The sequence below is a fragment of the Nyctereutes procyonoides genome, unplaced genomic scaffold, assembly GCF_905146905.1.
Source record: "Nyctereutes procyonoides isolate TBG_1078 unplaced genomic scaffold, NYPRO_anot_genome, whole genome shotgun sequence".
NCBI lineage: Eukaryota > Metazoa > Chordata > Mammalia > Carnivora > Canidae > Nyctereutes > Nyctereutes procyonoides.
In genome coordinates, this window is record NW_026575142.1 from 14,306,491 (window position 1) to 14,334,433 (window position 27,943).

At 41.6% G+C, this 27,943-nt stretch overlaps 1 protein-coding gene across 2 annotated transcripts in view; it reads right to left on the reverse strand.

Moving 5' to 3' along the window:
- The window catches only part of PDK1 (pyruvate dehydrogenase kinase 1), a 29,486-nt gene extending 17,013 nt beyond the window's left edge, over window positions 1-12,473 (reverse strand). The window contains exons 1-7 of one of the 2 annotated variants that reach the window (XM_055307837.1): window positions 12,125-12,473; window positions 9,885-10,026; window positions 6,905-6,976; window positions 4,531-4,715; window positions 4,134-4,229; window positions 3,029-3,106; window positions 1,427-1,503 (exon numbers count right to left, since the gene is read on the reverse strand). In XM_055307837.1, the coding sequence (XP_055163812.1) occupies window positions 1,427-1,503; window positions 3,029-3,106; window positions 4,134-4,229; window positions 4,531-4,715; window positions 6,905-6,976; window positions 9,885-10,026; window positions 12,125-12,329 (855 nt within the window). In that variant the 5' untranslated portion in view covers window positions 12,330-12,473. The remainder of the gene's footprint in view (window positions 1-1,426; window positions 1,504-3,028; window positions 3,107-4,133; window positions 4,230-4,530; window positions 4,716-6,904; window positions 6,977-9,884; window positions 10,027-12,124) is intronic. The other variant, XM_055307836.1, reaches the window with a different exon arrangement.
- Window positions 12,474-27,943: the final 15,470 nt, after the last annotated feature.

Sequence of the window (27,943 nt, forward strand, 5' to 3'; positions counted from 1 at the left end):
GAGTAGAAATTGATAAAACTAGATACGGTTAAAAGGCAAAAATGGGACTGCATTTGGAAATAAGAGTGTGTGGCCCTAGTAATATTTTATACTCTTTGCATTTATTACTTTATTACTATCAAAACTGAGTGTCCCTAAGGAGAAGATGCTATCATCTCTACCAAAGGCTATTTAAGATTAGGCTCCAGATAAAAGCCATTATTAATGACATTATGTAAAATCTCTTATATAATATGATAATATTTCTTATATTAAGCATCATGGGGAATAACATCCTTAGTAACTGAAGTTTCAAGGAAAAATGAATTTTAATGCTTTAAGTGCCAATTGCTTATTTATTGAATCACTTTGATAGAAAGATTTTTGTCAGACATTAGATATGTTCTTGCTATCCTAGAAAAGAGCATTCTTGAACTCTCTCTGTTCTAAGACATTCAGTCAGACTTTCTGTGTTTCAGCGTATTTTTCTTTTTCATAAGGACGTTGAAAGCCACCTTTGCTCTTTACTAGTTTGCTGCTGGCTGAAGACATGGTAACTAAAGTAAGAGAGATTACATAGGCTTGATTTAGGGTAGTTATTTTCAGCCACAGGGACCTGTACTCCTCATCACTCACTTTTCTGTCAGCAAGTGTCATAGGTGTGTTATTGGGGGGGGGGAAGTACTCCCAATGTTTCTAGCATAATTTTCGTTTTTGAAATTTTCTTTGTAAAGAGCAAATATAATAGCAAAAGCCCTGTAAATCAATATAAATGACTTTCTCAAAAAGTCCCACAAACATATAATAGTGGGACTCTGTTCTATTAAAGGTGGAAAATTCAGAATCATTCTCCTAAGTATTGTTTTGTAAAAATGTAACTTTATTGAGCACCTACACTGAGCTGCCATTGTACTGGACACCTTCATAATAACCTGGAGAGTATTAGACTCTACAGAAAAAGAAATGTAGCCTCATAAAGGTTGGCTGATTTGCCCAACGTCACATGCAGATTAAGTGGCAGAACTAGTATTCAGGGATCCCTGGGTGGCGCAGCGGTTTGGCGCCTGCCTTTGGCCCAGGGCGCGATCCTGGAGACCCAGGATCGAATCCCACATCGGGCTCCCAGTGCATGGAGCCTGCTTCTCCCTCTGCCTGTGTCTCTGCCTCTCTCTCTCTCTCTGTGACTATCATAAATAAAATACAAATTAAAAAAAAAAAGAACTAGTATTCAGACCCAATCGGACTTCCAGGTGTGCAGCTTACCACTGCACTGAAGTGCCCATCAGTGTGGACAAAAGGCAGATCTCCAGCAATGTGACATGACACTGAGCATGAAATGACATCTTTTAATGAAACTGAGGAAAACCCGTAGAGTACTTCACTTTCAGAGCAGATCCCTAACCTTGGGAAAGGACTGATAAAGGTTATGTAATACTATTTTACAAACCTTGAAAAGTTCAAACACCATGTGATAGAGATGGGATGGTACATAAACCACTTGTATTGGCTGTCCTGGTGATTTTGCTATAGAGCAGAAGAGAAAAATATAAAAGTACAGAGAGATGTACTTAAAGCATTTTTAAGAATATATTGTGTAGTGATGAAAAGAAAACATTTACTATGGAGGATAATATTATTTGGAGGAGAACTGCCACCCCAGTTCTTCACTGTATTAGGGTTTGACCCCATAGTCACATAGATTTGTAACTGATGGTGACAACATGAGTTTGCAGTCATTTTTGTGACCCTGCATAACCGTCTAGCCAACCGAGCTTCCCATTTTCTCTGTGACAGTGAGTCTTTTTAAAGGACACTCAGCCTTAAGGTCAGAATTTTACTTTCCATAATGAAAGTGTTAAGGTCTATATGTTCCATGGTCCAACTCACATAAATATACTATTTTTTAAAGTCATTTTTAAATAAGCAATTATAAAATGCTTAAAATGTTTCACCCCTGTGGAATGTTTTTGTTTTATTTCAGGCATTTCTATGTATACAGATCTGAATTAAATTAAGCTAGTATCAATTTATAAAGGGATATGAATTCTAAATTCAAACATTTTATTAAATTTAGAAGCCCAGCTGGGGATGCAGTGGCAGGGACAGAAGTGGGGGGGGGGGCAGGTAGTATGTAAAACAGAACTTTTAGTAGATCAAAGGAGTAAGACTCACCATACCTTAGAATTCTAATTGATCCAATAAATTGGACTCTCCTCTGAATAAACCGCCCCGTGGAAACATGGATGGGACACCTGGAAACTGCTCAGAGTTCAGGTTCCTAAACTATCATCTGTGCATTGTGATTCTCTACTGAATGGTATTGTTATGAAACAAAAGAGTTAATATGGCTTTAGAAAAACACGAAGCAATTCTATTTTCAACTGAGGAACTTCTTCCATTGCGCTTTCACTATAAGGTCCAGAATACAGCTTAGGAAAAGCCTATTTAATTTTATTCTTCTTAAAGGGTCGCCTTAACTTAGTAACTGTTTTTCCCTCTACCAAACAACCCCACCCCTCTGAAACACAGTGAGACTTATCAATCTCCTTCCAAGACATCTGAATTTTTTTGTCCAAAAGGCCCTAGTCAGGGTGCAAAGAGCATCAGAGATAAATGGATTTTCCAGCAGATGAGCATCTTTCTTTCCTCCTTACACACCTCCTGTCTTTTTACTTCCTTAACAATAAAAAATGATTCATTACTCAGGAAGTCGATTCTTAAGGGGTGAACTCTACATTATTGAAGTGCCTGTAACAGTCAAATGTAACTAACCAAACACAGAAACAAAAATAAGAATCAATATTATCAATTAGATATAAACAAAATGGGGAAGAAGTCAAATGCATTTCAGACAGAATCCAACTAAATTACACACACGCACACACATACACACACACTCTCTTAACATGATTTTCTCCCTGAGCTTTCATATTCAATAAAGAAGTTGATGAAATGCCCTTTTATATTAAGACATATCTAATTCTTCTTATCATTCCTTCTCAGATAATCACAACACTGTTCATTGAGGAAAAGACATCATCGGGCTTACCATTTAATTCTTCAAGTTCTAGTTCAGGAGAGTTAATATAATACAAATCACACAGACGCCTAGCATTTTCATAGCCATCTGGTGTGAATCAAAACAAAAAAAAACATTAAAATAAATTTACTTCTATATCATGCATTAAGATGGAAATAGTACTGATAAATGAAATTTTAGCTATTATAGAAGAAAATACACTTTAATAATCTAGTTTGGGGAAGGTCTTCTTAAGTACGACATGACAAAACCTAATAGCCATAAAGGAAAAGCGACAGATATGATTATAAGAAAAAAAATCCATATAGAAAAAGACACCATAAAAAAGTAAAAACAGCAGGGTGAAGAAACTACTTACAATACACATAACAAACATGTAGTTTGAAAGTTTAGGATACAGACACTTTCATTCATTGTTCGGTATCTTTTTGGAGGTATCAAAATTTTAAATGCATTTTCAATGTTTTAAATTTTAGGAATCTTACTTTCTAAAATATTAGCAAAGTCAGCACTTATCTAAAGATGTTCACTGAAGTTTTGTTCGTAATAAAAAAATGAAAACAACCTAAGTATGCAACAACAGAAGAATGGATGAATACATTCTGATATACCCATTAAGCCATTCAAAAACCTGAGGTTTATCCATGTGTACTGAATGGCTATAAACTTGTGGTATGATGGCTATAAACTTGTAGAAAAATACACATACAGTACCCCCATCTTCCAAAAACAAACCATGTGAGACCAGCGATTACATATGTTCATGAGTATATGTGGTATAACAGAAAAAAAGTATGGAAAGATGAAAACCAAACTACTATGAATTATGGCTCCTAGCGCAGGGTATTAGAAAGGGGGAGGGGGGAGCTTGAATCTTTTTGAAGTGTTACCAACACCCCATATCACTATACTTTGCCTTAAAAAAGCATTATATCAACAAAATATTCATCCTACACATAATGTACAATAACATTATAAGATCAGTCTCAAATCCACACATATTTGCTCCTAACATTTTGTCTCAGGATATAAATAACTGTTTTAATAGCAAGAAATAACACTCAGCTATATTGATTCTTGTATCCTTCCTCAAAGGAGAAATATAACTATTTACCTTTAATAACTTCAACTACATCGCAGTTTGGATTTATGCTTCCAATGTGTTTTCGATGAGCTGGGCTTCCTTTGCCTTTTCCACCAAACAATAAAGCTATCAAAAAAATAAATATAAAAAAAAACAAAAAAAATAAGCTAAACTCTCTATTGCCATTTACCAGATTTGAATATGATTTCTCCAAATGGTACCAAATAGTAGAACAGATATTTTCCTTACACATAAACATAGCATTTTACATTCCATAAAAATACCCCATTTGTAGGGCAGTCTGTGTACTCAATAGGCAAAAAAAGTAAAATTAAATGTTTACTAAAAGGAAGTTTCCTAAATAAATTTAAAATATGCCAACACATTCACTTTATTTTGCTTCTTCTCTTGACTTCTGGAGACTTACAGTGCTGATTGAGTAACATTCTAATTGAAATGCGACTCATGTAGAAGCGATCCAAAAAGTACTGAACATTCTGGCTGGTGACAGGATCCACCCCGAAGCTCTCCTTGTATTCAATCACACCCTGCGCCATCGTGGGAATAACATCGTTGTGTCTATTCCTGATCCGAATCACAGTATCTGTAAAGCTAAAAAAAAAAAAAAAAAAAAAAAAAAAAAAAAAAAAAAAAAAAAAAACTATCTTGTCAAAACAGCCAAATATTTTGACAAGTGAATTTAATACTAAAATCTAGGTTTAACTAACTTATACTAGGCAAGAAATCCTCATTTCAGTAAAAAGAGCATCACTTATTTAAATATATTTCAGATCATAAATATGTGTAACATATGACAGTACAAAAACTTTCAAAATTAAACTTTTGAAACGTAATTATTTTCTTGGAACTCGTAAAAGCGAGGCTGCCACAAAACATGATCCTAACAGTGTTAAGGTTTTTTGTTTTGTTTTTTTTTTTTTTTTAACCATTATCAACTAAGATCATCTGAGCACTCCCTATGAGGACACTCTTCCAGGGACCTTCAGCATTACAAGAAGACAGAATGCTTGCTTCTAGGGAACACATGCTCTGTAAGGAATAAAGATGAATAAGCCAATAAAGCCTGCCTGTTTTAGAACTATTCCCTATGGTTCCAAAAGAGAAAGAACCATTGAGAACAGAAAAGTGAAAGAAATTCTAATTCCATTGATCCTATCAGTTCAAAAATGGGAGAGAAGAAAAACCGACTGTTGCTTTAAAAATTTTCAAGGCACCCAGCCTTCCCACTTCTGTCATTTAGAAGATATTACTGCATGGTTAATTTAAAGAACTAAATAAAAGAGAAAAGAAGCCTTAATCATGAAATAACAAAATCTACCTTGTAACATACCCATGGGAATGTACACTTCTGAATGAGTGCTTTCCCATTCATAGTCATCATCTTGAGCACTATTAACTTATTCCAATGATACTATCATGGCTCAAAATATTTTTGGAATTCCTAGTTTGTAATCTGCTTCAAAACCAAACTCTTAATCCAAAATACAAACAACAAAACTCCTCAAAAACAACAAACGACTCATCATTTCTAGTCAGCCTTTTATTTCACTTCTCTCTTTTTAAAACCCCCCAAACTGTTATTCTGCTTGACTGCTTTCCTTATTTTTTAGACTCTGCTCTAACCATTTTCAGAAGGTTCTGTAGCATAACGTTTATTTTTAAGTAAGAGGGCATGGGTTCAAATCCTGATCCTACTACTAGCTGGCTATTTGATTTTATTGCTACCTTAAGTTTCTTAACTTTCTGTGCACAGACAGTATTAATTCAATAGCATTGTTTTAAAGATTAAATACACAGTGTGCTTCATACCTAGGCTTAGAGTAAATCCTTGATGTTATTTTCAGACCAAAACATGTTTAAAAAGTGAAATGTTGCCATCATCTTTAGAGACAGTAACAAAAAGAAAAAAGTGTAATAAACTCTGAGGACAACAAAAGAAGTGGTCTTCAAGTTCTGAGCAATGTTCATGGGAATAAGCAGATTAACTGCCTGGGAAGACTACCTGGGTTTATTAATGCTGGTATGGTTGTTATTAAATTGGTCATATTACTTCCATTATTTTACAGACCAGAGGTCATAAAGTGAGACCCACAGATGTGTTTTTATAAGCCTTCATTCTTTTTAAAAAAAAATTTAATTTGCTGCAATCTTTAAAATTGGGAGATTTTACATTAAAAATCTAAACTTGGGGCACCTGGGTGGCTCAGTAGTTGAGCATCTGCCTTTGGCTCAGATTGTGATCCTGGGGTCCAGGGATAGAGTCCTGCATCAGGCTCCCCACAAGGAGCCTGCTTCTCCCTCTGCCTAGGTCTCTGCCTCTCTCTGTTTCTCATGAATATTTAAATAAAATCTTTAAAAAAAATTAAAAAGCTAAACTTACTGCTTTTCTTTAAACACACACAAAAATCAGACAATCTAGATGGTGTTTCTGCACTGGCAAGGATTGGCTGGAGCTCAAAGAGGAATGCGCTGTCCAGGTTGAAAGATCTCACAGGTCCCCTATTATCCAAACGGCACCGAGGCCACATCTAGATTTCCACTGATCATCGCACTTGAACTGTGTCATGTCTTATATTTACTGATTTACAGTATTTGCCTTACCTGTATGAGCTGCTACAGACACGTATACTATTATATGTTCTGGAGTGGAGAGAAACTGAAAGTTAATTTCCCTAAAGTAACCCAATAGCAAGTTTAAGCTCAATACATTTATATTTTTCATATGACATTTAAAGAATATAAAAATTGTATTCAGAATAGGGTCCAAATATTGTACTCACTCATAAATAGTTTTAGCCTCTTCAGCACTTTTGTCTTTAAATTCAAGAAGTTCCTGAAGACTCTGGATATACCTAAAATGCAAATCAGTAGGGTAAATTTGTTCTTTTATATTTTGAAAGTTCAATATTGTGAAAATATAAAAAGGTATTTTTAGTATCTTTTAATATAGAATAGTGCTACAAATTATGGTTGAAGTAGGATTTTTAGACCCATTTACATTTAAGCAAAGTGCCTGGCACAAAGTAGCAGAAGTTTCATTTTCTCCTAAAAACATAGGTTAAATCTGATTTAAGAATTTTAAGATTTTGGGGCACCTGGGTATCTCAGTCTGTTAAGCAGCTGCTTCAGCTCAGGTCATGATCTCAGAGTCCTGGGATGGAGCCCCACATCAGGCTCTCTGCTTATCCAGGAATCTGCTTCTCCCTCTCCCTCTGCTCATGCCTTTGTTGGTGTACACTCTCTCAAATAAATAAATTCTTTCAAAAAAAAGAATTTTAAGATTTCCTACTTCCTTTTATATACTTCTATACTCTAAAATAGCTTTTCAGCTTCTTAAATTTACCACCATACAGTATAATTGCTGACTGCCACGAAAACTGAGTCTGTTACCATTAACTACGTGATCTGGGGCAAATGATTTAACTTGTTTTAGTTTCAGTAAAATGTGGAGGCCCATCCACCTCGGTCTAACTTAAAATCTGATTGTTAAAATCTCATACTCCTTATAGGCCTTTAGTGTTTTTAAAAAATCTTTAATTAGTTGCAGTCTTTCAATTGGGAGATTTTTAAATTAAAAATCTAGACTTGTATGAGGCACCTGGGTGGCTCAGTTGTTTAAACATCTGCCTTTGGCTTTGGGTCCTGAGATCAAGCCCTCGCAGGGAACCTGCTTCTCTCTCCTCTCTCATGCTTTCTCTTGCTATCTCTGCACTATCTCTGTCTCTCTCAAACAAAATCTCTCAAAAAAAATAAAATAAAATAAAATAAAATAAAATAAAATAAAATAAAATAAAATAAAAAGATTTTATTTATTCATGGGTGACAGAGAGAGGCAGAGACATAGGCAAAGGGAGAAGCAGGCTCCCTGTGAGGAGCCTGATATGGGACTTGATGCCAGAACCCTGGGATCACGAGCCAAGCAGATGCTCAACCACTGAGCCACCCAGGTGTCCCTAAGTAAAACTGCGTTTTTGTTTGTTTTGTTTTTTCACTCTAGACTTGTGGCTTTTCTTTAAGTACACAAAACCAGCTGATCTGGACAGTGTTTCTGCATTGGCAATGACCAGCTGGAGCTGAAAGTGGTTATCCTTTAGAAGCACATACTCTCCAGGTTAATAGCTTATGTCCAGTCAACAAATATTTGTTAAAAGCCTATAATTTACCACATGGTTCTTTTAAACAGAGCTGAAGCAAAACAAAAGTCATGAAAATGTAGGTTTTTGATCTACCTAACGAGTCAAGGTGGCAAATGGCCTGTTAAGGAAGTAGCAAAATGAGGAAAGCCAAATGACTTTCTCAAGGTTATGCTGCCAAGCACAATGGCAGTATAGGGCCAGAGCTGAAAACACTTCACTATTCAGTGACCTTCGATAATATAGGGTCTGCTTTGGCTGCTCTGTTGGCACTTTATCTACAACTGTCTTTAGTAGGCATCCAGGGGCAATGAAAATGTTTTAAAACTCTGTAAATCCATATGTTGGTTTGAAAAGCTGTTCTTGACAAGCAGCGTGCCTCTCCGCAGTCCAAAACATTCCAAAGATTCTGGTATTTGCTTTAACCCATACGTTTCTCTTCACTGGCAAGAAAAACTATGCTCTTTATTCAAGAGATAATTGAGCACCTACAACGTTTTAGGCACAGATCAGATTTCAAAATGCAGCATATTCTATTTTTAATGAAGAATTTAAAAAACAAGAATAAGCTTCCATAGAAAATTATATGTTCTCATTTTATATTCCATCATAGTTCCTAAACAAATGTTTCTTCTTTAAACCACATTTATAGTTGTCCCGTATTTGAACTAGATAGCATCTCATTATCACATATTATAGCAGTCATACTGCTTTCGCTTGTTTTTTTTTAAAATTGAAGTTTCATCAGTTTCTCCTATAAGCTATGATACCACAAAAAAGCGCTAAGATCTCCATGAATCATAACTGGGAAAAATCTTGCAGCTAATCTTTTTTCTACTTAAGACTCAATTCTGGTAAACTCTTTTGTTTGAAATGGATAATGCTTAAGAGTATAATACTTTTAAATTAGTAACATTAAAGAAATAAAATAAATTAGTAACATTAACAAAAAAGGCTGTATTTAAGCGACCGCATATGTATGCACTGCCACTGTCATTTTTTAGAACAGAGATCATAGTTTCTTATATGACTCCACTAACTTCTAATTATTTTTAAATGGTGGAAAAAAGATTTTAACTTTCATGTTTGATAAATATAAAATAAAATAAATTCGGTTCGTTAAAAATACATATACACACCCTTTAATACATTTTATCATTCTGACTGTAGCACGGTAGAGTAGAAAGAAACAAATCGGAGCTTAAATCCCAGCTCCCCGGTACTGCCTTTGGCAAGACACCTGTAGGTGCCTCAGTTTCCTCATCTGTAAAATGGTGATAGTGCCTAATGGGCAGAGTTGTTGAAGGGATTAAAGGTAATGTATATAAATCCCTATCCATCAATACATGGTAGATATTTATTATAACATAACATCCTGCAGATTCAATAACATAAACTGTAAATTTAGTGTGTTTATTTCTGTGCAGTTCTGAATTTTTTTTTCAATGCCAAGGAGTGGTAGAGTCCAGGATTCAGGGAACAGGCCCAGACATACCCAAAAGAAGAAGAAATGCTCTTACTACCATAAGCTTAATTCCATGGAAGAGTAAAAAAAAAAATATTTGCTTTCACCTTAAGTAGAGTCTATAAATCCACTGAATTTGCAAACACGAGATAGGAATCTTACCAGCTTTGTACCAATTGAACTGATGGAGTCCTGAGAAGATTATCTGGAAGAAGACTTATTTCTTTCATTATATTTGCCAATCTAACAGGTAGCTCTTGTCGCAGAAACATAAATGAGGTCTTTTCACAAGCGTTCATAGATCCTAAAACCAAATACGGTGCGAACAGCAGTAAGTAGAGGCCATAAGGCAGTAGAAGCCAAGAGGCGGGGAGAAACAGAGGGAGCTACTGGGCAGTGTCAGAGTGCCAGCATCACCATGATGCCAGGGAAAGGAAGAGGAGGCAAGGGACAAGATAACCCTCTGGAGGGTTGTGAGGCGTCCTAAATGGCCTTCTAATTCCTGAAGGAATTGCTTTGTAGACTGATAAAGATACTTTCCCTGTCTCCATCACTTGCACCCTTACTGGGATCATCTTAGACACAAGGCAACCTGAGCAAGTCCGAGCAAGGTGTGGAGTCTAAATAACAGTAGGACCTGCCAAAGCCTATCCTATGTAACCAGTTGCTGCTACTATTTAGAAAATCTGTTTCCTAACTCTGGGTTTTTAAAGAAATGAATACCTAAGATAAAGAGAAATTCTGTCATATGCATGGGAACCACAATAAGCAAGACTCGGTGTAGAGGAGGGCTTTCAGGCAATAGAAAACAAAAAATACCAGGGCCTGTGCAGCGACCATCTTCAAGCTTCAAAGCCCTGCATTCCGCCTCCCTCCCCTCCCCCCCCACACCCCCCCCCGCCCCCCATTCAATTGTCTGATTCCTGGAAAGCAGCCTGCTCTTCTTTCACTCCTATCAAGACGCTAAACAGAGCAGTTGTAGAATAGCCTTTGGCAAGCAGTCCCATTTAAAGTTGAACAAAAAAGTCATGTTATTTCAGCAGTGCATTTTAAACCTGAGAATTTAATCTTGCTGTTTTAACAAGAGACAACCTTAGAGAAAACCAGACTGTCCATAGGAGGAATAATGGAATGAGAGGAAAACATTCTCTTGTGAAAGTTTAATGGCATACTGTGAACAAGGCCAAATTCACCCCTTCATCAAACTATAGTCATTTTAAAGTAAATACAAAAAAACCGAGAGGGCTTTGCGCCAAAAAAATTCTTGCCCCTGTGCACCATAATTTTAAGATAAAGCTGCCAGCTATGCTGGTATCTTTTGAGCCCACCAATGACCCATTACTGACTTAACAGTACTCGCAATGCAGAAGATAAGTCTTGCTACTGATATTTTATGACCTTCCTGGTTTACTGGTTTTCCCTTTCCCCGCTCAGCACCCTCACATGAGAAGTCAAAGTTAAAAGTCTAACTTTGCCATTTCTCTGCAATCTGTTGCATCCTTTCTAGAGAAAATCAGGAAGCGTCCAGCCGAGGAAGAGGAAAAGTGGACAGTCGCTTCTGCAGAAAGAAGTGTGGCAATCCCCACAGCGCTTGTGCTCACGCGCTTTCTGCGTGTGCTGGAGACTTACTTGCTGATGATGAAACGAATGTGGCGCGGATGCAAACACTATTAAGCAAGTGGCAAGGAAAACATTCTGGGAAACGCTCGGGCCAGTTATAACCTGCCTCCCCTCTCATCACGGAGGTCTTACGCAATCGTTTATCAGCAGTCTGGAGAGTCGGAGGAACGCGACTCCGGGAGGTGCGCACACGGCAGCTCCCGGCCGCAGCTCGGCGCTTCGGGAGGGGCCCGGCGGGGGGCGCGACCCGCACACGTGCGCTGGGGGGCGGGAGGTCCCCGCGCCCGCGGCCCTCGGGTTGGTTTTGCGACGTTACGCGGTAAGGAGGCTCACGCCCCCGGGGGCTCCTCGGGCCCCCCCCGCCTCGAGCGCGAGGATCTGCCCGCAGGGGAGGAAGGAAGCACCGGGTGGTGGGGGGGGGGAGACGTTAGGGAGGGGGGAGGTTAGGGAGGGGGGCGGTTAGGGAGGGGGGCGGTTAGGGAGGGGGGTCGTTAGGGAGGGGGTGAGCGGGGGGGGGTGGGAGGGGGGACGTTAGGGAGGGGGTGCGCGGGGGGACGTTAGGGAGGGGGGTGCGCGGGGGGACGTTAGGGAGGGGGTGCGCGGGGGGTGCGGGAGGGGGAGGTTAGGGACGCGGGTGCGCGGGGGTGTGTGGGCGGGGGAGGTTAGGGACGCGGGTGCGCGGGCTGGACGGGGGCGGGCGCGCGCAGGGCCGGGCCGGGGCAGGGGCCGCGGTGGCCCGCGCAGGGCCGCGCACAAAGGCCCGAGGCCCGGGCCGCACTCACCGAAGTCCAGGAACTGCTTCATGGAAAGCGGCGACGGCGAGAAGCGCGCGTAGAAGTCCACCTGGCCCGGAACGCCGCTGTCGGGCGCCGGCCCGGAGCCCGAGTCCGAGGCGAGGCTGCGGCCGCCGCCGGGGCTGGCCGCCCGGAGCCCGGAGCCCGAGCGGGCGCAGGCGGCCCCGCGCAGCAGCAGCCGCGCCCGCCGCATGCCGAGCCCCGCCGGAGGAGCCGGGCCGGGCCGCCAGGTCGCCGCTCCGCGCCTCGGCCCGGCGCTACGTGAGGGACGTGGCGACCCTCGGGGGCGGGGAGCGGCTGTCACCGCCGCGGCCGCCGCCCCCCTCGCCGGAGCCCGGCCCCCTGCGCCGCTGGGCGGGACCCGGAGCGGGAGGCGGGGCAGGGGCGGGAGCGCGCGGGCGGGGGGGAGGGCCGGGGCCGGGGCGGGAGTGCGGCCCGCGCGCGGGGGCGGGGGCGGGGGCGGGGGTGGCGGGGCCCGCAGGTGCGCCCCCGCCCGCGCGCTCCGTGCCTCCCCAGCCTCCCGCGCCCGTGCGGCTGCGAGTCCGGGGCCTTCCGGAAACTCCGCGGCGAGGCGAGCCCCGAGGTCACGGGGGAAGACGCCGCCCCCGGAGGGCTGCAGGATCTGACCCTTGCCCAGCAGGGGCACCGGCACCGGGGGGCGTCGCCCCAACTGCCCGCGGCGACTGCAGACCCAGACCTGCGGCTCTCGGCGCGGGCGCCCCGGGCACTCAGCCGCGCGCCCCGGGGCCCCGCCCCTTGATCGACTTTCTCTTTAACTGTCTTGGCAGCCCCACGGTTTGGCTGTTCCCTCCTTCCTCTTCTCCGGTTTCCTCGATTTAGGACGGGGCATCTCTGGATATGGTAAGTTGAAAATGCATGTAATGCCCTTCACTGTCCAGCGGCATGGCGTACTTAGTGCAGCCAACCTTAAGCGTGCTCAGAGCGCTTCCTCCCATTCGCCTGCGGTTGGGCAAAATCGTCAAAACACAAAGCCCATTTTATAATAACACGGGCTTCATGGAAGTACTGTGCTGAAGGTGAAACACGGAGTGCTGGTACCTGGGTTGTTTACCCTGGTGATTGTAGGGCTGGGCTGGAGTTGCAGCTGCTGCAGAGTAGCGTGCCACGCTTCAGCTCGCTTAGGAAAAGACCAGAATTCAAGGTATGATTCACACTGAGCGGGTATCGCTTTTGATCCGTTGTAAAGTAGAAAAAATCATTGAGTCCAACTATTGGAAGTCAGGAGGGAATTGCAAGACTAGACAATTTTTTTTAAAGATTGTATTTATTTATTCATGAGACAGAAGCAGAGACAGGCAGAGGGAGAAGCAGGCTCCATGCAGGGAGCCTGAGGTGGGACTTGATATGGAGACTCCAGGATCACGCCCTGGGCCTAAGGCAGGCGCTAAACCACTGAGCCACCCAGGGATCCCCGGCAATTTCTTATAGTGGTGAAATTCCCTGCAGCTGCAAAGGCAGCCGTCTGTGCTGAAAATCACCACTGCTGTCTCTTCTTTCCACAGAGACTTCCCCATCTGTCCATCCCCAGTGCCTTGGCATGTCTTAGATGCAACAAGATAACCTTTTCATGGGTAGTTTATCAGCAAAATATGTATACATGTGTATCACCAGCAGTTACTGGTCTAGAATAATTCATTTCTCCGTGGTGGTCAGGTCTTGGGTCGTATAAAGATATGATATATGTAAAGGAGATGATAGTCTCTCTCTCTCTCTCTCTTTTTTTTTTTAAGGGTGTCTTAGTCCCACAAGTGTAGCCTGAAGGAGAAGAGTCCCCACCTGGAAACAGGTGTAGGTAGTTGAGGGGATGGGTTGACAACAGCACCTGAACATAGTTTCTGAAAGTGGTGCCTCTAACAGGTTTTTCAGGTATCTGTTACCTTGGTTGTTGTTACAACTTTGGTGAAAATATCTTAGAGGAAGCAGGATGAACATAAGACCAGGAGATGTGTAGAGAAAGTAAGGGTGGTATCTGTATTATATGTTTGCTGTTCCACCAGGCATGCTGTGCCCTCCAAATCTGGCTTTTCTTCATCCCTTCTGTGAATGTTTGCTAAATGCCGACTGTAGGTACCAGGTAATGTTCTGGATGGCTGGGAATAAAGCCATATGCAATTCAGATAGGATCCCATATTCAGATACGTCTGCACTTAGAAAGCATATACTATAGGGTCAGACGTAGGAGAAGAATTTTACACCATATCTTCAAAATATTAGAGCACCTGCTCCATGAACGGATTAGATTTGTTCCGAGTGGCTCAGACAGCTGATGGAAGTCTTAGGGACAGAAACTATAGGAAAGCGGATCTGACTCACACATGGAAAAACTTTGGATGGTTATATAGTCATTTGACTACAAGCTGGCAGCATTAGAGTCCCAAAGGGTCCTTGTCAGTCGTGTAGAGGACAGTTAATGATGCTGCAGGGAGAATCGTAGGAAAGCAGGAATGAATAGAGCCTTGCTCCTGGTTTCAAATCCTGGCTCTGCCATGTACTCGCTCTGTAGTGTTGAGGGAGTTACTTAACCTGAGCTTCAGCCTCCTTATCTATAAAGGGGGACTGTCTCCCTGGGTGACTGTGATATACATGGTATAGCTATATCTGGGCACAATGCCCAGGACCTTCTAGACCCTCGATTAACAGCATCTATTTTTTCATCATCGTTGCTGTTTTTGACATCATTTCCTTATCCTAATAAGGATGAGGCTTTATCAGAATCACTCATACATGCTTGGCCTAAAGCCAACTTTACCAAAGGTTTTGGGGAAAGACCATTTAAAATGAAATATTAGCCATCCTTAAAATCGTCTCTCAACCATTTCTACAACTCTGCTCCAACCTCCTGTTTGGTTGCGTTCCTCCTCCTTCCTTCTAGATTACTTCCTGAGCTCCAAAATCTTAACTATCATCATAATATATTCAGCTCTCTCAACCCGTTTGCAACTCTGCTGCTTTCCACTTGAGCATGTGGAGGTGCTCAGCTGAATAGTGACTTCTGTGGAAGCACAAAGGCCCAGCAAACACCTTGAGATTTATTTTAGCAACTTCGTTCTCCCAGAAATCAGTCCAACTGTTGTTTTTATTTTTTAAGATTTTATTTATTGAGACATCTGGGTGGCTCAGCAGTTAAGCGCCTGCTTTCAGTTCAGGGCATGATCCTGGAGACCTGGGATCCAGTCCCACATCAGGCTCCCTTCATGGAGCCTGCTTCTCTCTGTGTGTCTTTCATAAAAAAATAAAAAATAAAAAAATAAAAAAAAAACACGAGTTGTGGGGGGTGGGAGGTGGTCATGGAGCAAAGGGAGAGGAACAAGCTGACTGCATGCTGAGCCACACAGGGGGCTGGATCCCATGACCCTGAGATCATGACCTGCTCTGAAACCAAGAGCCAGTTTGGTCAGTCAGCCCAACTGACTGAGTCACATAGGTGCCCCCCAATCCAACTGTTTAATAAAATGTTTTTTCTTTTCTCCAAAGTATATTCACCAAACTTCCACCCAATATCCAGAGAATAATATGAAAATACATTAAAAAAATGGTATCAACATTTTGCTTTTTGGTCAAAGGCTTAGTGTCCAGAAGCTGGAGAGAACATTAGATTCCCCCCCCCCCCCCCCCCCGCCAGGTGTCTCTTAACATGATGGTTGTTAAGATTGTGGTAAAGATATCTTAGAGGAAGCAGTTGTAGGGAAAGGAAAAAAAATGCCCTTCCCTATCAGATTTTTCCAGCTGGTTTAGGAATTAATTTGACAGGGGACAGATTAATAGGAGAAAAACCCAAGATTTATTATGAGCATATGGAGACCCACTAATGAACTTGACACCCCAAGAAATGACCAAGGCAGGCAGGTTTTACACATTTCAGAGACAATAAATTTGTGAGGAGTTGACAGGATAAAGAAAACATGTTCCAGAGCTTTAATTAGTAAGGAATTCTAAGAATTTGGGCTGAGGTTTAGATTAGTAAAAACAAGATTTGTTTCTACTGTTTTAAAGTCTCTATCTCTGGTGATAGGGACGTCTTTTTACTTCTTAGTATAGGGAAGCTACCTTTCATGTGGAAGATTTGCTTCCTGCCTTCAGGGGGGACAGGGAAGATCTGTCCTTGCCCCGGCTGTTTCTTCTTTTTTTTTTTTTTTTTTTTTTAATTGGAGTTCAGTTTGCCAACATATAGCATAACACCCAGTGCTCATCCCATCAAGTGCCCCCCTCAGTACCAGTCACCCCAACCCCACGCCCACCTCCCCTTCCACTACCCCTTGTTCGTTTCCCAGAGTTAGGGGTCTCTCATGTTTTATCTCCCTCTGATATTTTCCACTCATTTTCTCTCCCTTCCCTTATATTCCCTTTCACTATTATTCATATTCCCCAAATGAATGAGAACATACACTGTTTGTCCTTCTCCGATTGACTTATTTCACTCAGCATAATACCCTCCAGTTCCATCCACGTCGAAGCAAATGGTGGGTATTTGTCATTTCTAATGGCTGAGGAATATTCCATTGTATACATAAACCACATCTTCTTTATCCATTCATCTGTCGATGGACACCGAGGCTCCTTCCACAGTTTGGCTATTGTGGACATGGCTGCTAGAAACATCGGGGTGCAGGTGTTCCAGCATTTCCCTGCATCTGTATCTTTGGGGTAAATCCCCAGCAGTGCAATTGCTGGGTCGTAGGACAGATCTATTGTTAACTCTTTGAGGAACCTCCACACAGTTTTCCAGAGTGGCTGCACCAGTTCACATTCCCACCAACAGTGCAAGAGGGTTCCCCTTTCTCCACATCCTCTCCAGGAAAAAGGACAGTCTCTTCAATAAAGGTTGCTGGGAAAATTGGACAGCCACGTGCAGAAGAATGAAACTAGACCACTCTCTTGCACCAGACACAAAGAGAAACCCAAAATGGATGAAAGAACTAAATGTGAGACAAGATTCCATCAAAATCCTAGAGGAGAACACAGGCAACACCCTTTTTGAACTCGGCCACAGTAACTTCTTGCAAGATACATCTATGAAGGCTAGGGAAACAAAAGCAAAAATGAACTATTAGGACTTAGTCAAGATAAAAAGCTTCTGCACAGCAAAAGAAACAGTCAACAAAACAGCCTACAGAATGGGAGAAGATATTTGCAAATGACGTAGCAGATAAAGGGCTAGTTTCCAAGATCTATAAAGGACTTATTAAACTCAACAGCAAAGAAAGAAACAATCCAATCATAAATGGGCAAAAGACATGAACAGAAGTTTCACCAAAGAAGACATAGACATGGCCACAAACACATGAGAAAATGCTCCACAGCACTTGCCATCAGGGAGATACAAATCAAAACCACAAGGAGATACCACCTCACACCAGTGAGAATGGGGACAATTAACAAGACAGGAAGCCCTAGCAGTTTCTTAAGTAGCTTGAATTCAAAGTAAACAATATGCCTTTGTGGCTCATTTTAGGGTGGCCTGCCCTGGGCCCTGCAGTCCCCTCTGAAACTTCCCTGGAAATTTCACGTATGAAAAGCTGATCTGGTGATTGTGGAGAGAGAAATGAGTTAGCCCCAGAAACAGATCAGTCCAACAAGATGTCCGTGCTTTATTTATCTGCTGAAAATATTAAATATTTTAACATGTTTAAGTTAGGCATTACTTATCCTATTTGGTTTGCGCAAAAGCAACATTGTTCCCCAGTGGCTATGCAGGCTCCTCCTCTGCACTGACACTGTACATAGGACCTGACGATTTCAGAAGCCCATAGAGGCTAAGCTGTTAACTTCTGACTGGTGCATTTTCAGAGTTCACATAGTGGCATCGAACTCTTAGTCCACTACAGATAGAGATTGAGGATTGCCTCTTCCAATTTATAATCTCCAAGATTTGGAAATAAAAACCCTAAATGCTGAAATGAAGGTGAACTTAGGATGTACCAGCAGAATTTCTATGATTTTTCACCCGGCATATTTTCATGGCATGATTTCATGAACAAAGGAGCCCAAGTTTGTAATTTGGCATTTGGGGTAGAATGTTGAGTGACAGGGGGAGCCAGGAGCCAGTCCACATTGTCCTGAACATTTAGGTGGGAATCCTTTACACACTTTGTTGCCACATAAAAAGGTGCGTATGATTTACAGACAAGGTTAGGCTGAAACCTATAATTTTTAAATACTGGAAGGTTCCATGACCTTTGTTGTTGATAATGTTAACGTCCGCACATCTGTATTTTTCATCAGTCTATGAGGGCAGAACAGGTTGTAAAATAGCTAATGGAGGTCTGTAGTTTGGTTCTGTCAGCTGTAGCGCTTACTTTTGTCACCCACCCAAGGAAATCTGCAGTTTCGATCTACCCAAATATAGTTTATGGTATTGGGCAGCCTAATAAGAGGGGCACCTTGCCATCTACTGTACAAGGCTGACATGTAAACCATTGGGTGATTTGGCAAACTGTTTTGTTAGAGTCCTTTTTAATCTCCTTACAAAGTTTGAAAATGCCATTTTCCGCATCAAACCAGAGTTTGGCTATGATACAAGCTCGGTACATCACCCTGGAGAAGTCCAGTGGCATGTCTGTTTTTGGTGTAAAGGAAAAAATCTTCAGCTATTGTTTTTGCTCTGTCAAGGGATAATCCTTGAGCTGCCGTAGAGATTTTCTGGGACCCACATTACTCATCAGGGAAAAAGGCAGAGCGGCTTTCTTGGATATCATGGGTATCACACCCTGTCCTTTACCCATCTCCCAGGCTCGGTCCATCAGGTGTTTACATCAGCAAGAACAAAGACCAGTTAAGGGTGGTTTTTTGCATTATCTAGATGTTGACATAGCAGTCAGACTGATTAGTAAATATTTGGTAAACTGGCATCAGTGGATGTTTGATCTACGACCAACTTGTTGAGAGATTTCCAAATTGTGCCAACAGCATGGTGGACTCCAGAATCTGTGTAAATAAATAGCAGTTTTCTCCTTCCACCAGTGTGTAAGCTGTACGCTTAAGAGCTATGAGTTCAGCCATTAGGGCTGTTCTATAGTGAGCTGAGAATATGCCTTCATTGTTTTGTGTGGGGAAATTATGGCACAACCCATTATTATGTTTCCCTGGAAATTTTGTTTACAGGAGCAATCACAAAATAGAATTAAGTCTGGATTGTCTAGGGGGATGTCTGAGACAGCCTCTGTGGTTTTGAGATCATACTTACAGTTGTAAGGCAATTGGGGGGAATAGAGTGGGGCTCTCCATTATCAGAGGGGTAGTAAGGTAGCTGGATTTAAAGTTTTTCAATGATGGAAGATGATGAGTTAGTCAGAAGAGCTTATGTGTGAGTGGTCTGTCATTGTGTAGAGACATGTTGTGTCTTATGAACTTGAAAGAGAGCAGAGACAGCATGGGGAACGCACAAGTGAACAGAGGAGCCTAATGTAAGGATACTGGCTTTGTCCACCAAGGTGGCAGCTGCACCTAGGCATGGGGGCACACCTGATGCCACAGGGTCTAATTGGCATGAGAAGTATGCTATCAGCCGTACAAGAGAGGCAAAGGTTGTCCTAGAATGCCTGCAGCAAAGCCATTATTTTCATGGCAGTATGGATGGAAAAGCTTAGCAAAATTAGGTAAGCCAGGAGTGTGGACAGAGGTCATTTTAAGACTTCAAAAGAGGTTAATGCCTCTGAGGACCAGAAAATAGGCTCTGGGATGATACCTGAGAAACGAGCGCACAAAGGTCTAACAAAAACTGCAAAATTGGGAATCCGTTGGTGGCAGTAACCAGCTGTCCCTAAAAATTGACTTAACGATTTTGGGAAGAGGGCTGGACAAAATTGATTCAAAGCATTTTGGAGTGAGCTTTCTTTTTAAGATTTTATTTATTTATTCATGAGAGACAGAGAGAGAGAGAGAGAGAGAGAGAGAAAGACAGGCAGAGGGAGAAGCAGGCTCCATGCAGGGAGTCTGATGCGGAACTCCATCCCTGGACTCCAGGATCACACCCTGGGCTGAAGGCAAGCACTAAACCGCGGAGCCACCCAGGGATCCCTGGAGTGAGCTTTTGAATACCCTGAGCTATCTCATGTTCTAAGTAGATAAAGTTGTTATGTACCCGCTGATGTTTAGATTTAGAGGTTTTATGGCCTTTAAGAGAATGAGGGAGTTATAAAAGCTCCCCACTCGGTTTGATTACAGAGTAAAAGGTCATCAACATATCACACTAGGGTGGAAGCTTGGATAAGCTACTCATAGTAGCCTTGTGAACTGTGTGAGTCCATGGCAATTGTCTCCCTTTAAGGAAATGCATAAAGAAATTGGGAGTCTGGTGGGATTGAAAAGAAAGCTGAGAAAGGGTCAATTACTGAAACCAGGCTGCATCAACAGGACTCTAGGTAAGAATAACAGCTGGATTTGACTATAGGGTGCCAAGGAATCAAAAGGTTTATGTCCCTTGGGGATCCCTGGGTGGCTTGGAGACTGCCTCTCCCTCTGCCTGTGTCTCTGCCTCTCTCTCTGTGTGTCTCTCCTGAATAAATAAATAAATCTTGAAAAAAAGAAAAAAGAGTTTGTCCCTTAAGTCCTATACAAATCAATAAATTTGGTTTCCCTCTAAGTCAAAGTTTGCCTTCTTTCTTTACTGACAAGATTGAGGTGTTATAGGGTAGGGTAATAAAGACAAGGTTATCCTGTTTAAGAGAGGGCCTGTTATGCCTGGGTGGCATTTAAGCTTTTGATTTTATGGTCTCAGAGGTCATGGGATCAAATCCCATGTCAGGCTCCATGCTCAGCATGGACTCTGCTTGAGATTCTCTCTCCCTCTGCCCCCCCCACCTCATGCACATGCACACATACACTCTCAAATAAATCTTAAAAGAAAAAACAAAGAGAGGGCCTATTATAGGGTTAATTCCTTGCCCTGGTTTCTGGAGAGATGATTTTGAGCTACTAATGGAAACGGTTTATTCCTTTTCTGAGAAATGAACATAGGCTCTGCGCTTGCTAGCTCAACTTCATTTGCATGTGTAGCCCAAAGACAAATTGGGCATCTTTTAAAGATTCATCCTCTTCTGAGGAATTTAGATTAAGAGGAGTTTCCAGTAAAGAAAGTAGGAAATGGGATTTGGTCTAAGGGTAAAGAAACAAAAAGGCCTCTCTGGCATTAAAGTGATATAATCCTTTCCCAAGAAAGTTTGCTGGTGAACAACTGGAAACCAGAGAGGCATGATGAGTGTGTAAAGGGCCTAAAGGGGTTCTGGGGTGGGCTGAGATAGGGCAATAAAATAGGTTGCCCTGAGACTCTGACAGCCTGAACAGCATCAGAGGTGATAAATGGAGGTAAATCTTCTGAGCAGATGGTAGAGAAAGTCACACCAGTGTCAATGAAGAGATGCAGTTCCTGTTCCTCTATTTTAAGTTTTATGGTAGATCTGGGAGTCTACTGAGGATCGGCTGACCCTGTCAGTTAAGGGGGATTGTCCCTCAGGAGAAAGGAATTTTCTGAGGGTTGTGGGGTTTCAGAGAATTGCTTATTTAGGCCTCTTTTTTAAGTGCAGGTCAGTTTCTCTTCCAATATGTGCTTTTGTTTCCTGCAATATCTGCAATCGTTTAGAGGCAAATAGGGAGATTTCTGAGTGGGCTTTGAGCTATTTTCAGCGTTACGCTTCGCCTTTCCAAAGATGCAAGTTGCAAAGCAAGAAGTATTGCTTTTGATTCCTTGCTTTCCTGCAAACTCTTTTCGAAGAATTGAGTGGGGGCCTCCGTTCTTACACTTCACAGTTGCCGCGTCCAACTGACCACATTATCATGGATTTGCTTTTTTAATATTGGGAGGCAATTTCCTGTTAAAGCAGAGGTTAGATTTCTGTGTTCTAAAGCTTCTGGGATTAATACATTGTGCCTTTGAAAAGTTTGTATAAAATGTTCAACGAAGGCTTTTTGGTGTCCCCCTCCTTTCTGAGTGCATATTTCAACCTTAGGCCAATTTATTTGGGGAGAAAAGTCCTCCAGTATTGCCCTATTAACCCTTGAATACCAGCCTCTAGCTGAGCCATCTCCTGGTCATTCATACAGAGCTGGGGAGACACTCTGGCCATGTGTTGACCTTGTGAGAGGACTTTTCTCCAGGGAGCCATCTGGCCTGCCTGATGACCACCTTGTAATCACAGGAGGGAAGAACTCTCCTTAGTAGCCAGTCAAGATCTCTGTGAGTGAGGGGAGGTTGTGGATGGTTCCTAGTCTTTGTAATTCCGCTCCAAATTTGCTAGGATTCTCTAAGAACAGAGGTAAAGGAGGTTTACAATTTAAAAGATCTGTCACGGTCCAGGGGACATGCATTCTTTGCAGTGGACGTCCAAGATACATCCGTAGACGTTGCATAGGAATGCTGGCAGAGCTTGATTACAAAGCCCTGGAAAATATGAGGAATTATAAGGGACAGCGAAATGAATTTTATGGGACTTCTCAGGTGTTCCCACTAGATTTACTTCCTGAGGTTCAGCAGGTTATTCAAATAACCTGTTTTCCCCAGGCTTAGAGCTAAGGCAACGCGCTTTCTGTAAATCTTGCAAAGAAAGGGAAGTTAAGATAGAAAGCTGGTTGTTGGAATTCTAGGACTTAAGGGAATTGACTAAGGGGTGGCACTGAGTTTTGAGGGGAAGAGTCTGGACCATGGGCCCAGAGATCCCAAAGATCTTCTTGAAGATCAGTGATAGGGATTGGGGGATAAAAGAGGAGTATAAGAAGGAGAATTTATGTTAGATTTGGTTTCTAGTTCTTGTTTTAAAGCTGACTTTGGGGGACACCTGGGTGGCTCAGCGGTTGAGCATCTGCCTTCGGCTTGGGTCGTGGTCCTGGAATCAAATCCCACATCGGGTTCTCTATGGGAAGTCTCCTTCTCCCTCTGCCTATGTCTGTCTCTCATGAATAAATAAAAATCTTTAAAAAAAATAAAGCTGACTTTGGTTCTTTAATTTTATTAAGGGATTCTCTAAGGTTATCTGCTATACTTTTTCATGTTTTCCTTTCGATTTGATACTCCCGTAAATACCAGTAAGGCAGCTGCTTGGAACCAGAGCTTTCTGAAAAAAAAAAAAAAAAATTCAAATGTAGAAATTTTTCCAATTCAAGAGATCTGTCATTTGGCCGTTGACATGTAGGATCACCATTAACATATTTATTCCAATAGTAAATATATAGAAGAATCAGGAGGCAACTTTATAGGCTTAGAATAAATCTTTACCATGGATGCAAGAGGTGAGGGCATGGATGCCCTGGAGGGGGCATAGATGATGCAACACCCATGACCCAAAAGTTACTCCCCAAAGTAATCCAAGACAAACATTTTGTTGTACAGATGGTAAGAATACTGTGTGTATATGGTGTCTCTGGTCTCCCACAAATGTGAGACATTTCTAGTCACGGACCCACTAATCTGTGACAACCAGGCAAGCGTTACTGGAATGGCATTTTTCCAGCTCTGAGAAGCAAGGAAGCTACTCTTAACACCACTAAGACCCTGCAGTTGGAGATTCAAGTGGGCTGACATGTAAGAACTCTTTCCTCCCACTGGCTGTATGTCAGATGTCCCACAGTCTCTCAGCTCCAGGCAGGGTGAGCAATCTCCAGCAAGTTAGAGTATCCTGCTGACTATGCCAGCTGTGCAGGAGGAAAAAATTTCCTTTTTCCTCTCCAAGACTCCTCCAGCTGGTTTAAGAACTGAATTGACATGAGACAGATTAAAAAGAGAACCCAAAGTTTTATCATGTGTGCATAGGGGCCCAGTAATGAAATTGACACCCCAAGAAATGACCAACGCAGGCAGTTTTTATGCATTTTAGATGGAGACAGTAAATTTGTGAGGAATTGACAAGATAAGGAAAGCAACTGTTTGGGAGCTTTAACTTAGGAAGTCTAAGTAGAATTTGGGCTGAGATCATAGATTAGTAAAAAGTAACAAGGTTTGTTTCTACAGCTTTCTCAACTTTAAAGTCTCCACTCCGCTGATAAGGATGTCTTTTTTACTTCTTAGTACAGAGAAGGTACCTCTCGTTTGGGAGATTTATATCCCGCCTTCAGCAGGGATAGAGGAGGTCTGAGTACCCAGGGTGTTTCCCAAGTAACTTCAATTCAAAATAACCAATATGCTGTTGTGGCACATTTTGGGGTGGCCTGCCCTGGGCCCCTGTACAGCATGAACATAACACCATGAGATGTAGAGAAGGTGATCAAAACACGGTCCCTCCTTTATGTGAGCTTTACCAAAGGGCCGTATTATTTATGTAGATATAAAGTATGATTATATTCTAAGTCTTTAAAAAAGTCTTTATCACAGACTTGGGCCAGATCCTCTCAGTTCACTGAGGATTTATGGTTCATGTTGGCTGGTTTGATTGAAAAAAAGTGGAAACAGCAAAGAACAAGCTAGACCGTATCAGCCTGTATCCATTACTCTCTGGCTTCAGTGGGGCTCAGAGGACAAGAGGAGAGAAAAGTCATATTTATTCTCCTGTCCCTTCCTGCCAGGCCATGATTTGTGTCCCTCTTAAGTGTGGCCACAGCTCCCCCCGCCCCATGTCCAGTGGGCCCGAGAGCTGGTACCAGTTTCCCTCTGTTGTTAATTGGGGCGCCTCACATCCTGGCTCCTTAATTCTGCTGACACCTCTGTTAATAGTCCCTCCGAGCACTCTCAGTCTCCCCTTTGAATGTGCTACCATTTCCTGCCCCACAACCCTGACCAATAGATCAGAAAGGCAATTTTTGAAAAAGGTAAAATCCTAGCTTTGAAAGTAGCTATAAAATGAACATGTCATTATCACATTTATACTTTAAATACCTTGTGATTTTGTCCGTTTTACTTCAGTAGAGCTGAAAAAAAATGAACATGCCAAAAACTTAATTAACACATTAATTGAGGGAACCAGAAAATGTGTTACAGCCAGTTCAAAGGAGAACTCAAAAAATAAGAAAAGTGAATTTGCAAAAGGCATCAAAACTAGCTTTCTTCCCCTTAGGAATCAGAAACCCTCCGTCTAACAGTTTGTTTTCATGGATATAGCCAAGGATTATTTGCATTATCAGTTATCTACAATTTACAGAGTTATAAATAGCTCAAAGGGGATGAATCAGAATCAGACACCTTAGAAAGTCACACTCCAAAGCTGTGCTTTGTATTTCTCTGGAACATGATTTTTTTTCTTACCTACGTTTGCCTTCTTTCCTTAAGGGGAACAAAAATTCAACTGAGTACAATTCTTAAAAAAATTTATTAATTGGATTATAGTTGACATACAATTTTATGTTAGTTTCCAGTGTACAGCATAGCAAATCAGCAGCTCCACACATTGTGCAGTGCTCAGCCCGGTGAATGTGGTTAGTCTTCATCACCGTACAACATTAGTACAATCTTGTTGACTAGATTCCCTATTCTGTACTTTCATCTTAGTGACTTATATATTTTATAACCAGAAGTTTATACCTCTTAATCTCCTTTACCTGTTTTGCCCATCCTTCAACCCCTGTCTCATCTGGCAAGCAAAAGTTTGTTTTCTGTATTTGTGAGTATATGGTATGTGTCTTCCTCTGTCTGACTCCACTTACCATAATGCCCTCTAGGTCCATCCATGTTGTCACAAAGGCAAGATCTCATTCTCTTTATGGCTGGATGGTATTCCTTTGGATATAAACCACATCTTCTTTATCCATTCATCTGTTGATGGACACTTGGGTTGCTTCCATATCTTGGCTATTGTAAATAATGCTACAATAAACAATCAAATTAGTGTTTTTGCTTTCTTTGGGTAAATACCTAGTAGTGGAATTACTTGGTTATACAGTATTTATATTTCAAATTTTTTGACAAATCTCCATAGTGTTTTCCCAGTAGTTGCACCAATATACCCACTAACAGTGCACAAAGCATTCTCTGTTTTCCACATCCTCACCAACACTTGTTATTGCTAGTCTTTTTGTTACTCGCCATTCTGACTGGTATGTGATACCTTGTGGTTTGGTTTGCATTTACCTGATGATTAGTCATATTGAGCATCTTTTTATGTATCTACTGGCCATCTGTGTCTTTGGTCTTCAGGTCTTCTGCCCGCTTTTTTAATTGGGTTATCTGTATTGTTGGTGTTGAATAGTGTAAATTCTTTATATATTTTAGATATTGGCTCCTTATCAGATGTGTCATTTGCAAATATCTTTTCCCATTCAATAGGTTGCCTTTTTATTTTGTTGATGGTTTCCTTTACCATAAAAGCTTTTTATTTTGTTGTAGACCTAATAGTTTAATTTTGCTTTTTGTTTCTTTTGCCCGAGGAGACATATCTATAAATATGTTGCTAAGGCTATTGTCCAGGAGATTACTGCCTATTTCATCCTAGGAGTTCTGCGGTTCCTGTCTCACATTTAGGTCTTTAATTAATTTTGAATTTATTTTTATGTGTGTTCTGTGAAAGTGTTCCAGTTTTATTCTTCTTTTAAAAAAAAAGATTTATTAGAGAGAGAGAAAGGGCAATGGGAGAGGGAGGGTCTTAAGCAGAGTCCATGCTGAGCATGGAGCCTGACTGAGGGGCTCTATCTCATGACCCTGAGATCACGACCTGAGCCAAATCCAGGAGTCTGATGCTTAACCGTCTGAGCCATGCAGGCACCCCCAGGTGTATTTTGCACATACCTGTCCAGTTCTCCCAACAGCTTTTATTGAACTGTCTTTTCCCCCATCGTATATGTTTGCAACCTTTGTCATAGATGAATTGGTCATAGAAGCATGGGTTTATATTTGGGTCCCCATCCTGTTCTGTTGATCTATGTGTCTGTTTTTGTGTTAGTACTATAGTGTTTTGATTAATATCGCTTTGTAGTATAGCTTGAAATTTGGGATTGTGATACTTCCAGCTTTGTTCTTTCTCAAGATTGCTTTGGTTATTTGGAGTCTTTTTTTGGCTCCATACAAATTTGTTCTAGTTCTGTGAAAAATATTGGTGTTTTGATAGGGTTTGTACCAAATCAGTAGATTGCTTTGGATAGTATGGGCATTTTAACAGTATTAATTCTTCTAGTCCGTGAGCATGATATAGCCTTCCGCCAGTTTGTGTTATCAGTGTCTTATAGTTTTCAGAGTATAGGTCTTTCACCTCCTTGGTTAAATTTATCCCTAGATATTTTATTCTTTTTGGTGCAGTTGTATTTTATTTTTTTTTTTTTGGTGCAGTTGTGAATGGAATTATTTTGTTAACTTCTTTTTTCCTACTTCATTATTACTGTTTAGAAATGCAACAGATTGGGATCCCTGGGTGGCGCAGTGATTTGGCGCCTGCCTTTGGCCCAGGGCGCGATCCTGGAGATACGGGATCGAATCCCACGTCGGGCTCCCGGTGCATGGAGCCTGCTTCTCCCTCTGCCTATGTCTCTGCCTCTCTCTCTCTCTCTCTGTGTGACTATCATAAATTTAAAAAAAAAGAAATGCAACAGATTTCTGCATATTAATTTTGTATCCTGAAGCTATTGAATTCACTTACTAGGTTTAATAGTTTTTTGGTGGAGTCTTTAGGGATATATAGTATCATGTCATCTGCAAATAGTGACAGTTTTACTTTTTCCTTACCAATATGGATACCTTTGATTTCTTTTTCTTGTCTGATTGCTATGACTAAAATTTCCAGTACTACGTTGAATAAAAGGATGGGAGTGAATATCCTTGTCTTGTTCCTGATCTTAGGGGGAATGCTTTCAATTTTCACCATTGAGTATAGTGTTAACTTTGGCTTTGTCATTATGGCCTGGGTGTTTTCTCTGTGCCCACTTTGTTGAGGGCTTTTT